We start from the raw sequence: 15,037 nt of genomic DNA on the forward strand, positions 1-15,037 counted from the left end.
TTACAAAGTTGTGTATTATCTAATGCTTTAGAAACATTTTTCCATCTGAGAAATCTGAAAGCGCTGTAAACCTACAAAAATGTCCCTATGTTTTCATATTACAATTCACTTCTGAAAATTGTCATGACTAGCAGAGACTTGAAAAAATTTGCTCAACAACAATGAAAAAGTCATAGTATTAAAAGATGGATGCATCAGACAAAAGTTTTCAGAATGTATCTGAAATAGCATGATATTCATTTTCATCACGTTCCGTTTCATCTTTGAAAACCAGGACAAAGCAAAACAGAACTAAGTTTATAATTTCAACACTTGGTCATGTATTAAAACTAAGAGAAGCCACAAGTTACAAATGAGAGACTAAGCATAAATAGTATTTCCCTCTACCTTCATACTATACTTTCTAATCACCTGCTGCTTGTCCCGCTGTGGTTTGACGGTGTGAAGTTCATATTCTGTTTTCAATAGGATCGCTGCTAGATTCTATTGCTAGTCCCTAATTCATTTTATACTCCTTCTCTCTGTCCTCTCTCCACTTTCCATGACTTATTCCCTGAACTTCTTTCTTGAAGAGATCCAGTGTACTTAGCTGTGCCCTACAGAGAATCAATTTCATCACCCTCACTACTCTTTTCTGAACCTTTTCCAGCTTTAATATAACTATTTCGAGATGACAGGAGAAGAAATGCACATGATACTCAACTTATGGGTGAACTATGAATTTAGGCACTGTCATAATCATATTTTGTTCTCTATTCCCTTTCTAATAATTCCTAATTTCATTTGCTTTTTGATCTGCTACCTAGCAACCAGTTGACTTTATCATGGAATTGCATGTCTCTCTCCTGAGTGCTACTAGCTTGCTCATAGCCTCTCATTTTCTATGACAACATAGGATTCTTGCATCACTTTGTTTTTACCTATGCTGAATACCACCTGTCATCTTACGGCACAGTTATTAAATCTCACAAGGCCTTTCCTCACTACTCCCCAAGCAGTCCTAATCCTTACTACTCTGAATAATTGGCATTATTAGGTTAAGTTTTTTTCATGTCATCTGCCTCTGGGTTTTTGGACAATTATTCAGCCATACTCAACCAATGACCAAATTGAACATGTTTGCAGAATCAAAAAGAATAGCAGGAAATTTTAATTATCAATATTATAAACATGAAAAATTATGCAATTCAAGTGCCACAGAATTTCTATTTTATTACAGTTTATATTAATTGCCTAGTCAAGTTCCTAGCGAAACTAGGTTTTGGCAGCACATTTACACTTTTAGTACATCAAAACTGAAAAACTGCATGCTGCTGTTAGAAATCCTGCTATTTCATTCTTCAGTTCCCTCAGAACACTGACTGAATACAAGTTAGTCCTGCTAATTTCTAGTCCTGCCGATTTTTGCTATTGATTTATGATTCTTTTAACTGCAGCCCCTTTCTTCTTGTCTCTCAGTCAGCACTATAATTCCGAAATCTACACAATTTCTTTTAGAGCAAACACTGATACAAATAATTTATTTAGTTTCTCTTTCAGTTATTTTTCTCGAGTTTTCCCTTATATCCCAGTCCTTATGAGACATGCAGATTATACAGCGCATTTCACATTATACATCACATTTTACATTATACAGCACATTTTCATGTATAGAGCTGGCTGGCTTATAGTTCCCTGGGTCCTCCTTGCCCTTTTTGAAGACTAGAGTGATTTTTATTTTTTATTTTATTTATTTAAGATAAATAGATCACCAGCTGGGATTAAGAAGCCCCTGACTTGTCACAAGTTATTGTGACAACCACCACATGATGTTAATGAGTTTACCCATTTAAAACAGTTTTTAACACTCTGCTGTGCTGAGCCATTTTAAGCAGCTCACCTAGCAGTCTCCGGCATTTTAAGAAGGATGCCAAAGTTTGGCATGGGCCAAAGTTTTCCAAGTCTAAGCGATAGATGCCTTCGAACTGTTGAGTATTTGAGACCATCTGAATATGGTTGCTTTGCTGATAAATGTTATACATATGGTAGCCCAGTCTGCTGTTCCCTTCACTCACCTCCATAATACTTTAACACCCATTTCTGCGTGCAGCTGCAGTACCAGTAGTCATTCTGTATAAGTTAATGCCTTTGACATTCTTGCTGTGGGTCAGAGATATTTTTGGACATGATCTCTCAGAAATTCCTCCCTTAACAACACATTTAACTTAAAAATAGTAAAGTTAATGACCTCAAAAGAAATTATTGAAACCTACTGGTCTTTCTTTTTGCTCTTATTTTGAAAAGTGTCAAAAATGGCTTTTAAATGCCTCCTAAGTCACCAGATAAAGGTGAAGAAGGGATCTCTTTTTCACAAATTATAGCAAAGTCACTGACAACTACAGCTACCATTATAAAAACAAACAATTAAGAACAACACACTGAATGATCTAATTCATTTTTAAAATAATAATTGTTTTCTAAATTGCCAATTCAGAGCTTAAATGTGCTTCTATGACAAATCAGATGTTGTACTGCATAGAAATTTCTATCTTGTTGGGTTTAACTCTTGTAACTGAAATGGTGCATTATGCATAGTAGCAATACCAGAATTCATTAAATGCACACATGCTTAAGGCAGGAAAGCATTCATGAGCTTGCAACTTTGTCACAGTGAATTTGGGAAAATTACTGGAACGTCTATCAGTTGTGAAATTGAACAACCAATATATTTAAGTTAAAAAAAATACACAACAGAACAAAAGAAGTAGTCACTGGGGATAAACAGAAGTTCACCGCTTTTAGCTTATTTTACAGAAGAATATTAATGAAGAAAAGCTGTGATCGGCAGGCAGCTACACTGAGAACTCAAAAGCTGATGATGGTGGTGATGCACCAACAGCTGAACAAGAAGATCTTAGTGATCTTTTCCAACCTTAATGATTCCATCAGCAGGAACAGAGACAGTGACCACGTGGCTTTTTTTCTTTTTTTTTTTTTTTTTTTTTTTTTAAAGTTCATTAAGGTAACTTCCCCACCTAACTGAAAGTTTTGCTTTCATAAGTGCTTGCTCTTAAATGCTTTAGCTGGCACACACAAGGTTAAATGGGGGTTGCAGTTTTGTTCTGTCATAATCCCTTCTCTCCTCTTCTCTATAGAGCATTCTGGAACACCTCAGCTATAAAACAGAGCACAAAATCTAATATTACTTTATTGTAGCACTGTCTTAGCCTGTGGGAATTTTCGTAACATTGCAGTAAGCAAACAGAACAGCCTACAGTTATACTTCTGCAGACTTTTAAGACATACTTTTATTTCTGAAGTTACTGATACAGGAAGTTACTTCTACTAGCAATTTAAATACACATTTAAAATGATTTCTATAGTGTCAATGTCAATTAGATCAAGGAAACACTCAGAGCACTTTGTTTCCTCTCACCTGCCTGTCTTTTCATCTTGTTTCATTATCAGCTAGAAACCTAAATTCATTCTTTTGAGACTGGTCATTCAGCTTGAAAGAAAGAATCAGAAAAATCAGGATAAAATGTATGTTGCCTGTAGCGTTAGGTGACAAAAAGCAGTATTTTCCATAAAATAAGTAAATCACAATTTTAAAGAGGCCTTAACATATGAGTTTAACTAGAGTGACGTTAACAGATAACAGTTCACTGAGAGAGGAAAAAAAGATAGGTTTTCCTCAGGTAAGCTGTTTTTTCTTTGACCTCAGAAATGAACACATCAAGAATTCATAAGTCTGAAAATTGAAGATTAGATTTAGAACTTACCCAACTCAAAAAGAGTTCTGAAATACCAGTTTGGATTAGTTACCGTGTTCTGACTGGAGTCTTTTACCAGACTACAGAGGAATAATACACACATGAGGTATACTGAAAGCAGATTTGTACAGATTATACAACTTTCAGGACAGTATCTCCAGCTTTAGTTACATGCTTCCATAAAAGATGGAGGAGAAGGCATCTCATTACCATCACAAAAAAGCCAGACATGATCTTAGATCTCTTTTTGGCTAATATTGTAATGTTAACCACAATGTTTTTCCACAGGCTTCTGCTCAATCTATCAGCTTTCTCAGCTGACCAGGTTCCAATATTCTCCTTCAGAGATCATGCCTTCAAATATCACTTATTTAAACATTCTTCTCCTTGATGAACTGAAAAAAAAAGTCTTTATCTTAAATAAAGGAATGCTAGTAATAAGAAAAAACAAAAAAACTAAAAAGGGAACAGTATAAATCTGAAATGCGCATTCTATCTCTGACAAGCTTTTACAGATAGAGCAGTTCCAACAATATTTTGCTGGTACCTGGTTTACTTTTTGATAACTACAGCAACTATTATAATAGGATGTTTCATCTAAAACAAGTAACTGAAACTGATTTTATCCATGGAAAAATATACCAGTGACAATCATCTGAAATACTGGTTTGTAAAAAAAAAAAAAAACAAACAAACAAAAAAACCCAAGAACAGTATGACTCCCCATTTTTACCTTGTTCAGTCTTTCACAGATCACTGGTCAGAATCTAGCCAAGCTCACAAGCTTGTTCTTGAAATGCATTGACTTTTAGGCAAAGGATTACAGGTTGATAAATATTATTTTTCAATATTCATAAGTATTCCTAGATCTAAAGAGTTCTCAAAGAAGCAGAAACTTTTTTTATTCCCAACAGAATGAACATCTCACATTTAGAATTATGCTGTAATACGTCCTATATACCTTTGTCCTGCAGTTATGCACAGAATTGCAGCAAGGGTAAATACTTCATTTCACACCCTAATTGTTTGCTTCTTCCAGTTCAGATTGACATTTAAGCTCATTTTTAGAATGCAAAAGGAGAAAAATCATGTTTATCTACTACAGAGGGGTGACATTCATCATCAGAAAAAACTTAAAAATGAGAGAAAGCACAACAGTGGTCACAGCAGAGATTACCACAAAAATTTGTTATATTTGGTTATGAAAATTATTACGCTCTACATTCAATACACTGAGTTTATTTTTTCCTCTCAAACTCATAGTCTGGTTACACAAAACACAAGTCAGTCAACAACTCTAATACTTCTTAACTATTTCAGAAAGGAAACTTGCAGTTTCTTAAAAAAAAATAACATCATAATGATGCTTTTCAAAACACAAACTAAATAAATCACCTTCTTGGTTTACTCTAATAGAATTTGAATCCTTAATAAGAGGTTAATTAATTCAACCAAGCCCTCCAACAAGTAGCAGTTCCTGTTGGTACACTACTGAATTGTACGTACAATGCATTTACTTCAGCGACAAATCCAACTTTAATTCACTATACATATACTTCAACAATATAATTAGCTTTTGGCCAGAATAAAGTACTGGTAACCAATAAGTTACTAAAGCTACGCAGTTACTAAAATCAGTGACGACTCCTAACGGTCTTTTAAGTTCAAAAGCAACCTATTCTCTTCAAATAATAATAATAATAAAAAAAATTGATTTTCTCTGTTAGTTTGAAATAAGAGTGCCAAGTTTGAGTACTGCAAAAGAGAAATTAAGAAGAAAAATACATACACAATGTATAGCCACCTCATCATGTCTCTTGTTGCCTATTTTCTCTGTGAGTATAAGTTTACTAATCTGAAAAGCTGTTAATGTGAATTTAATTCAAAGCTGATCAAACAACCAGACAAGCCTAATTACATAAGTACTGACTCAAGAAGTAAGGGTTTACAAAATTCTTTTTTTTTCCCATTTCTGCCTTGGTTATGTTGTCTTTTTTGTGGATTTTCGCACTTCACCACCAGTCTTAAATATTTAAAGATTGCCTTATTAACATTTATAAGTAATAACCATTGCAGCAGTAACAAAAATCAATGTGAAAAGGAAGGGACTCACGAGGTTGTTGATGGTGCTGCTCTTCACCTTGGTATGCGCTGAATTCACAACTAACTATCTTGTTTTCCAGTAACAAAGTCAGAACATTATCCAGCTTCTCCATAGATGAAAACTTAGAAGTCTGTTTAAAAGACAAATAAATAAAAGCTGCATTCGTTGCACATGCAATTCTAACTTTATCCTCAGGTTGCTTGTGAATCAGATTATTCAAAGGAAAGGCTGAGCAACCTGGGTCTGTTCAGCATTGAGAAAAGAAGATAGAGAGGAGATCTGATCAATGTCTATAAATATCTATGGTGTGGGAGGCAAAATGATGAGTCCAGACTCTTTGCAGCAGTGTGTGGAGATAGGACAAGGGGAAATGACCATAAGCTGAAGCATAGGAAGTTCTGCACCACTGCGCATAAGAACTTCTTCACAGTGAGGGTGACGGAGCACTGGAACAGGCTGCCCAGAGTGGTTGTGGAGTCTCCTTCTCTGGAGATGTTCAAGACTCACCCAGACAGCCACCTGTTCAGCCTGGTCTAGGGAGCCTTCTTTGCAGGGGGGTTGGACTACATGATCTCTAGAAGTCCCTTCTAATCCCTACAATTCTGTGATTCTGTGAAGGGTAGAGACAGGAAGATTTGTATGACAACATGGTCCAATAACCCAGGAGCTGTTCTGAAAGATGCCAGTTACCAATTAATCCAAGGTGTCATTATAGCAGTAATTCAGGATGGGTTTAAGGAATACAGTAGCACTCCGTTACTGGAAATTGCTACACTAAGATTGCGTGCTTTGCCAGGTAGCAAACAGCATCAGTTCCATCAGCCATGGCCTAACATTGCTGACAGATTAAGAAACTGATAGCAAGCAATCAGTTAGATGATCTTCCAACTAAGCACTTTGTCTTTAGACAAGCAAAATCCTGACTGCTATGAGAACATTTTTTGATTGCCTAATTCTGTCTAGACAAAAGGCCAAGATCCATTCCTAATTACTCTCAAGGTAGTCATAATTAAATGCTACTTTTCCTGGTGTGATGAGAAGTGTGATTACAGGGATTCAAACTGGAAGAATTAAGCCTTAGAGAGCTAGCACAGTTTAAGCTGCACTGGGCATCAAAAGAAGCTCAGGAACAGCAGAGAGGCACTCCGAAGGAATTGGCTTACACTGCTCAGTAACCCTGCATTACAATGTTTTGCTTCATATATCTGAAGTGTTTCTGGACAAGAAAACTCTGGATTGCTAGCAGAGGTATCAGCAGACATGCTTAGTATATATAAACTTAAAAAGAAATTCAATGGCTGACAATTTGAGGAAAAGGGAAAAGATGTCTACTGATGGAACATGCAGTTTAATTCCTAATGTTGTTAAGAGTAAATAAGAAAAATTTCTACGTGATCAGAAAACGTTGAGTACATTGGAAGGATAATATGGATAATAGCCTGAGTTCTACATGAATGACCCAGAATTTAGTGACGAGTTTGTGCAGGAAATGGAGTTAAGATCAATAAAATATGATTGTTCATTTTTCCTATAAAGTGTTAATTTTGATATATAAAAAACATTGCATATAGTTACTTGTGATCTATTTATTTCTATATTCACACTTTCTGTACTGTAACACTGCATATTTTCTATAATTGTTACCATACAGACTTGCTAAAAAAAAAAAATAATAATAATTGTACAAGAAAAAAAAAAACACAAACAACACCTCCTAGAAGAGAAATTCCCAAAAGCATATTCTAGAATAAAGACCTAACCTGAGCATTCCGTTTACAGAGGGAATTGCAAACCTCATAAATGTCTACTAAATATCTACATCCTCCCCCCAAAAAGCCTATTAACATAAATAGTCTCATCATATTTAAAAATTATGAAGAACAATAATACTATAACTCAGGAAACCACACTACTCTCTCTTATCCCAAGAAGATATTTTAGACATAGTATCAACACTGGTACTATTTTAATAGCTTTCAAACCAGATTAGGACAAAGGTAATCCTGGAAGTGTTTAAAGTCAGGTTGGATAGGGCTTCAGGCAACCTGATCAAGTGGATCATGTCCCTGCCTAAGGCAGAGAGTTGGAATTAAATATCTTCCAACTCAAACCATTCTGAGATTTTACAACAAGTGATAATATAGGAAAGAGATGAAATGAGTGTATAGGAAAAGGCTTTGTCACAACAAAGGAGGCTCAAAATCACTGGTACTCACTAAAGCAACTGGATAGCAGAAAATCCAGCATTCAGTGAATAAATATATAGGCTGGCTTCAAGATGAGCTAGATCTGTAATATTAGTTTTAATTTTCCTGTTCCAAATAAAAAAGAACAAAATAAATCGATCAACAACAACTACCTTTCCTGAAATGCCTGAGGAGCAGTTTCAAACAGAGCATGTTTCAGACTGTCTTGCATATCAAAAGTCATCTCCTTTCAGAAAGCACTCAAGGTTATCCTTTCCAAGGTTCACTGCTTTAAATATGATCAGATAAGGAACCTCTCCTTCCCCTTTTTATTCAGGCAGAAATCCGCGGGAGGAGTACCTTGGAAACATACAGCACTGACTCTGAACTTTGATAATCAAATTTACATGAGATGGAGCAAGTTCTTGAAATGAGAAGAGCATACAATTTCAGAAACTCATAGCAAAACTTTCAAGGTCATAAATGGTTACTTGGCTTACCCAGATCTAGTGAGCTCAATTTCTACAAGATTCTGAAACCAGTATGTTTGACCTCCAAAAAGGGCCTAAATTGGATAAGAAATATATTTCTAATGCTTTAACAATCCTGCCTTACAATGACCAGGCTATCCATTCCTAGGAATTTAAAGGCAGGCACATCCTTCTTATGCATGGTTATCATAGTGCAATTTGCTTCAAGTTTTCTCTCAATTTTTTTCTCTACCTCCAGGGATCTGAAATCTAAAGGCTCAAGCACATGATTTAAAAAGCTATCTTGTAAATTGAATCATAATGACTAGATTTGCTCTTCTATGCTCCAAAAAAGACATGATAGGAAAATCTAGTTTAACTGTTACAAAAAAAATATGTATGCTAATACCTTGCATATCACACCTGGGAAAGCAGTCTCATTAGTTATGTGAAGTAACAGTAACTTAGCAGAAGTAACAGTGACACAGAACTAGCAATAGGACCAGTCTGCCCTACCCAGCTAAAAGGAGAAAGGTCCATGATCGAAAGTGTCATCACCTACCTCTACCAGGAAGGAATTTAGTTTAAAGGTCTTACTCATTTCTGCTCCACAGCTGCATTTATGTATTTTGATATGCCCTCTACAATTCTCTACAGGTCTAAAGACCTCAGTCTTCCTGAGAAATTCCAACAACACTACACAAATCCATGCTGAAAAGCCATCAGGAGTGGGACAGCATGTTAAGTTAAGCATACTGCAAGGGTTAGCATCAAGCCAGACAGAAATTTGAGAAAGCCCAAATTTTAATCTGAAAATAGATTTAAATTATGGCAGAAAAGAAGTGCTGTTTTTCTGACTGTGTACCCTTGGGAACATTCTTCTTTCCAGGAGCCACTCAGATTTAAGCCAGTAAGTTTCTAGACAGTTCTTCCCATGCTCTCTAAGGCAAAGCCTTAAAGCCTAGAGAAGCCTCCCCTTCAATGTTAGTCCTCCTGCATGCCCCAGGGCTCTCACCAGCAGTCAGTCCTTATCTAGTACCTCTTCCCCAGGTGCAGATGTTATCTTCAGTCCCCTGCCCCCTTCTCAGAGCAATAGGATATACTGTGAAGAACAGAGCAGCCCTGAGTGCTGTCCATCACACCTGGGGCATCACATCAAAAACTTTCTTAAAAAAGGAAAAGAGCAAGCATAGATTTTGCTACTTTTATGAATGAGATGACCTACATCCTGTAATAACTGCTAACAAAGTCCTGAAAATGTGTGCCACTGAAATAGCTTACAGACAGTAAATTAACATATTTTTCACTGGCTTTAGCAGTACTGACAAGGTTACATTTACATAAAGATGAGCTACTTCAGTAGTTCTTATGTATCGGATACTGCTTTATGTGCACTTCAATATATTTCTCCTACCAGAGAGCAAGGGTTAGGGTTCAAATTAGGCAGGTCACTTCTTACATCTTCAGCCAGAGATGGAACATGGAGAGATTTCATATTTAGAGGAAAGGAAATAAACATTTTAAAATAACAGCTACTGATGTGGCTTAGAAGATAGCAACACTAAAACAGTTTGGAAGGAAGTATCTTAGGGGATCAGGTAAAGGTACATATGTAATATCTCCACATGAGTCATACAGCTAATTCTCTTAAGTTTTCATAGAAAAGGAGGCAGTTTATTTTCATTTTTCTTTTTATCAATAAACATTGTAACTGGAATCTTATTTGATGACTAGCAGAAAAAAAAAATCAAGAAGTTTTTGAGCTGTGGGGTTTTTTTGTTTGTTTGTTTGTTTTTTTAAATCATAGGCCCTCATAATTGTATTATTATCCAGCCAGTGTTTCTCAAAGATCTTCTGAATCTCTCTGGATATTCTAAGTCACTCAAGCTAAAAGGAACCTATCACATTCAGTAATAAGGATACGACCTGAATTTCCCTTTATTGAAAGCCTAACGAACGTACCAAGAAACTCCCAACACTAATAATTTAATCAACACTTGCACTTGGTAGAAAGTCTGAGAGAAAAATCAATACAACATGCAAATCCAGCAGAATGTTCCAATGAAGAGTTGCAAGTTTTAAAAAAAAAAAAAAAAAAAAAAAGTGTATTTATGAATTATAAAAACTTAAGAACAGTCTGTTCCACAGGTTACTATAAGAACATAAATTCCTTGGGAGAACTAATGTCAACGTGAGAGAACAAAAAAGCAAGAGGCCTTCTGCCTATATCTAGCCCCATGTGTTCTGATACAAGTGTGTTCAGAATTATGATTCAGTTATAACAATCTCAACTCCTCATACATTAATATAAATTTTCAGTTTGCTTTCTTCCAAAACTTTTTGAAAGAAACGATTCATTTTTACTATTTTCATACACTGTCAACATTTGTTTGGCTGCTTAAAATGTCTTGCCAAAGTTAAGTACTTTTATAGGTTCTTACGAATAAGGAACACAGAAAATAACAATCTATCAGATAAAGCAAAGAATGTCACCCAAAAAATGACTTGCAAAATCATAGAACATTTTCTCTTAACTATAACTACTACTAATCTTTAATTCCTACCTAAAGATAAAGAACAACTAAGAGGAACAGCATTACTGTATCTTCCTGGTCTCCCACTGAGGCATATGAATTGATCTGACCATCGGTGAAAGGAACAGATAACTGTAAGCCTATTCAGTTTACTTACGTGGGTTTTACTGATGGCCAAAGTGGAGAAGAGAACAACAGTCTGAGAGTTGATATCACCTCAAAACTGCTGCAGATGTCAGCAATACAATGAAAGCATTTTACCAAACCATTGTATCTTTGGTATGCGCTACTGTAGCAATTTCCTTGTATCGCAGAATTTTAATAAGGATTACAAGCATTTGTGAAAATCAAACTTTCATTTGAACCACAGAATGATACTGCTTTGATCAACAATTGCTGTAAGCTTTTCTATTTTATTTTAATTTTGTTTTCTATTGTGTTTGATTGTTACTTTGCATAGATAAACCACTGATTCCCCCGGATACTTTTGCAAATAAGCTGATAGTCTCAAAGGTTTTAATTATTCTAGTTAAATAAAAGTTACTACTACTCCTGCTACTTGATGAGAATTCTAATTAGTACCAAGGTTTTGTTTTTCCTTGTGTGAACACATTTTTTAAGATTAAGTTAAATCATGTTCTGTAAATTGCATCTTTACAATGTATCTTAGTGCCATTAAATCAGGTTTACGTGGAGGCTTAAAGTATTTAAAAAGTCTGTGGAAATAGTTCAGCTACCCAGCCAGTTAATATACCTCACTGCATGGCCCGGTGGGTACCATTAAATACAATGACAAATCTTCCAGCAAACTCACAGAAGAATTACCATTAGAGTACTTTCCTGCAAAGCAGCCATCATACTGTCTGGGATGTAAAAACCCACTTGTGTATGAAAATTTTACCTGGTTTTCCAGTTGCCAATATAATTAAATTAAGACTGAGGTATACAATGCCTCCTCATTTAAATCCTTTCTTATTATTCAGATGAGTAAAGGCATGCAGATTTTTAAACACACCTGATAGTGATTACACTACAGTTGTATTTTCTGATGCTATAGCTCTGCACATAATTATGTTTGCATTTGTATAGAATTTGAATTGCATATGTCTTACTAAATATTAGGCATGCAGTTAAATGAAGGGCCAGATTCCTGAACAAGACAAATTAATCTCCACTAGAAATAGATACCTACAGCACACCTGCTAAGTTTCCACGCTAGTTATATTTTTTAATCATTAGGACACGCTTCTTATACATAAAATTTTAAATAAACTTGTTAGAAGCTTACTTCAATGTCCCATCAAGGATTGATATTATAAAGATCATAAGAATGTCCTTGTATTTAGAGTTACACTATCCTCCTGTGCAACGGCCTGTTTGCTTAGAGCCAAGAGAATTGTATTTAGAAACAATCAACACTCATCCTGAAAAGAATACAGATTATGCAATACATCATTTTTTATTAATCCTTTTTTTTTTTTTAATGTGTATAATGCTTTAGGTGGCATATAAGGTAGATTTGTCACAGGAAAATGAGACTGTCTGCATTGGAAACAGGGACTATTCTTTTTATTTTGGCTTTGCAATTAAATACAGACATCACAAGTCTGCTCTGGCTACACACTATGCAACAAATGATACGTCTGGTTCTGCCCTTTTTAAATAAGTGTTTTCTTATTATTTTTTATGTGCTATTGGCAAAGGATGCTGCAGAGCACTGCAGTCTGCTGTGCTGATCTAAAATCCAGCTCAAAACCTGAATTCTTCTAAACATATGTGAAGAATCTGCACAACAACCAGCAAACCACATGAATGATAATTCAGCAGCTGTACATGAACTCTACATGAATAGCAACTTGATGCTATCTGTGCAAGCTATGCCAGAAAAATCCCATTTACTAGTGAATGAATAATAACAGTCCAAATGCAATATGTCTTAAGATTACTTGTTTCTACTGGTTTAAGAACATTCTCAAAAGAACACTGAAGGGAGAGAGACATTGCTACATTACTCTTCTCATCCTCTGTAATGCAGGATGTTGTTCATTGGGAACATACAGTACCAAAGATGTTTGTATTATTCTAAAGAAAAACAAAACAGGAAAGTTTGTTTTCTCTTGCCTGCTTTGTTTAGAGCTAGACATCTCAGAGACAGGCCCCTCTAACCCTGAAGCTATTACTGAATCATTATTAATTACTATGCAATTAAAAGTCTTTACATCATGGTGTATGTTTTCTTAGTTCATAATGGCACTTACATTCTACTTTTTTCATTAAGTTAATGCAAAGGTCAACTTACCTGACAAATAAAAGCTATAGGGTCAGCTACTTTCTGAAAGATGCGCTCAATCTCTTCTGCTGCAGTATAATATTCAATCTGTGCAGTGGTCTTAATGACACCCTCACAGTAGACATTTATATATACAGGGCCAGCAGGAAGATCTTATAAAACACAAATCAGAACAGTAGCTGAAAATATTTTACAATCCCAGACCAGAAATCTAAGAGAATGAATAAAAGAGCAGAAGAAAATATCACAGAAAATGTATAGATTTGCATTTCACTGATGATTTAGCGTGAGCAGTTTTATTTTTGTTGTCTTTCAATCTAACATTAAAAAGCTGGCAAAAGAAAAACATATCTGCAGATCTGTGTGAGATAGACTTATTGTATTGCTTCATGTTAGAAAGTAGATGAAAATGGTACACTTCCAATTTCCATCTTCCCTTTGTTGAACTGATGACCTATAATCTCCTTCCTTATGTCTACAAAATAATGAAAAGCTCATTAATTACAAATTGCAATTCATCTTTTGAAACATTTTTCTAATTGCAGGCAAGGTTCTCAAAATTGAACTGGTAGTAAACTGCAAAAAGTTGCAGTATTACTGATTACTTCCATTCCAGTTATTTACCTGGCAAAAGCAAAAGAAAGAAGCCGAAGAAAGAAGCAATAGAAAGACATTTGTACAGTGTGTTACTTAAGTATGACTTGCTCTGTCTATGCAGCATGAGGTCTCTTTATTAATACATTTTATAATTCATTAGAATTCATTGTGCAAGGCATCCTGCTGTACCATACCAGCACTAGCACAGTTCTCTTAGAATTCTAACTCTGCCCACTAAAAAAGACAACCCTGCAAACAGAGAAGAGTAATAAAGCCAAAGAAACTGAATGAATAGAATGTTAACTTAAATCACTTAAATGGAAAGTGCCTAAACTTTTTTTTTTAAAATGTTTTTCTTTTAACATTAGGTTAGCTAGACCCTCAGTATAAGAAGTTATTCCAAAATATTTCCAGATTTTACAGCAAAGACTACATAGAAAAGTGTTAAAAACATATAAGAAGTGAAATAAAGTGTGGGCTGCAGCTCTCTGCCATGCTTTTCATAATATTTCATTCACTGTCCATATTTTAGTACTTCAGCCACTATTGAAGCCTTACCATGATCAATAATGTTCTTACAGAAGAATTCTGTAAGACTTATGAATGAGGATTTGAGCTTTTCTTCTCTGAAATCCAGTTACTAATGAAAATTTACTGTTGGTGATGTAATTCCCATTCAGATCTCCGAAAACAGACTTTTCACTGTCACAGTACTAAAGAATTCCCAGGGCGCATGCATGGTGTCTAAGTGAAAAATCAGGCCACAGAGTTACTCAAAAGCAGTGCCAAGAAGCCTGAAGCCTTTATAATTTTTTTCTTCCTGTCTAACACTGTACTGCAATGGTTATAATATATTACGCAAATTCGTCCAGGAATTCACAGCATGCAATAGGTTGGCAAGCTACACTGTGATTACTCAGGTCATAAATGTTTTAATTCATAACTCTCATCAAATGGATGAGTGTATAGGTGTGAGCCTTCCATTGGCACTGTCTATCTCCTGGGATAAAAGTTGTTCTTTTTTTTCCCCTTTGCTTATCATTTCCCTGGCAAAACAGGGAAGAATGGCAACTAAAATTACAGATGGAACAGTCGAAAAGAATT

At 35.3% G+C, this 15,037-nt stretch overlaps 1 protein-coding gene across 4 annotated transcripts in view; it reads right to left on the minus strand.

The window, feature by feature from the left end:
• Positions 1-15,037, minus strand: part of BANK1 (B cell scaffold protein with ankyrin repeats 1) — a 123,239-nt gene that overhangs the window by 77,000 nt on the left and 31,202 nt on the right. For all 4 annotated transcript variants that reach the window (XM_052681551.1, XM_052681553.1, XM_052681552.1 and 1 more), the window contains exons 5-6: positions 13,346-13,488; positions 5,866-5,986 (exon numbers count right to left, since the gene is read on the minus strand). In XM_052681551.1, coding sequence (XP_052537511.1) covers positions 5,866-5,986; positions 13,346-13,488 — 264 coding nt within the window. The remainder of the gene's footprint in view (positions 1-5,865; positions 5,987-13,345; positions 13,489-15,037) is intronic.

Source organism: Tympanuchus pallidicinctus, unplaced genomic scaffold (genome assembly GCF_026119805.1).
Source record: "Tympanuchus pallidicinctus isolate F22 unplaced genomic scaffold, pur_lepc_1.0 scaffold2, whole genome shotgun sequence".
Taxonomy (NCBI): Eukaryota; Metazoa; Chordata; class Aves; order Galliformes; family Phasianidae; genus Tympanuchus; species Tympanuchus pallidicinctus.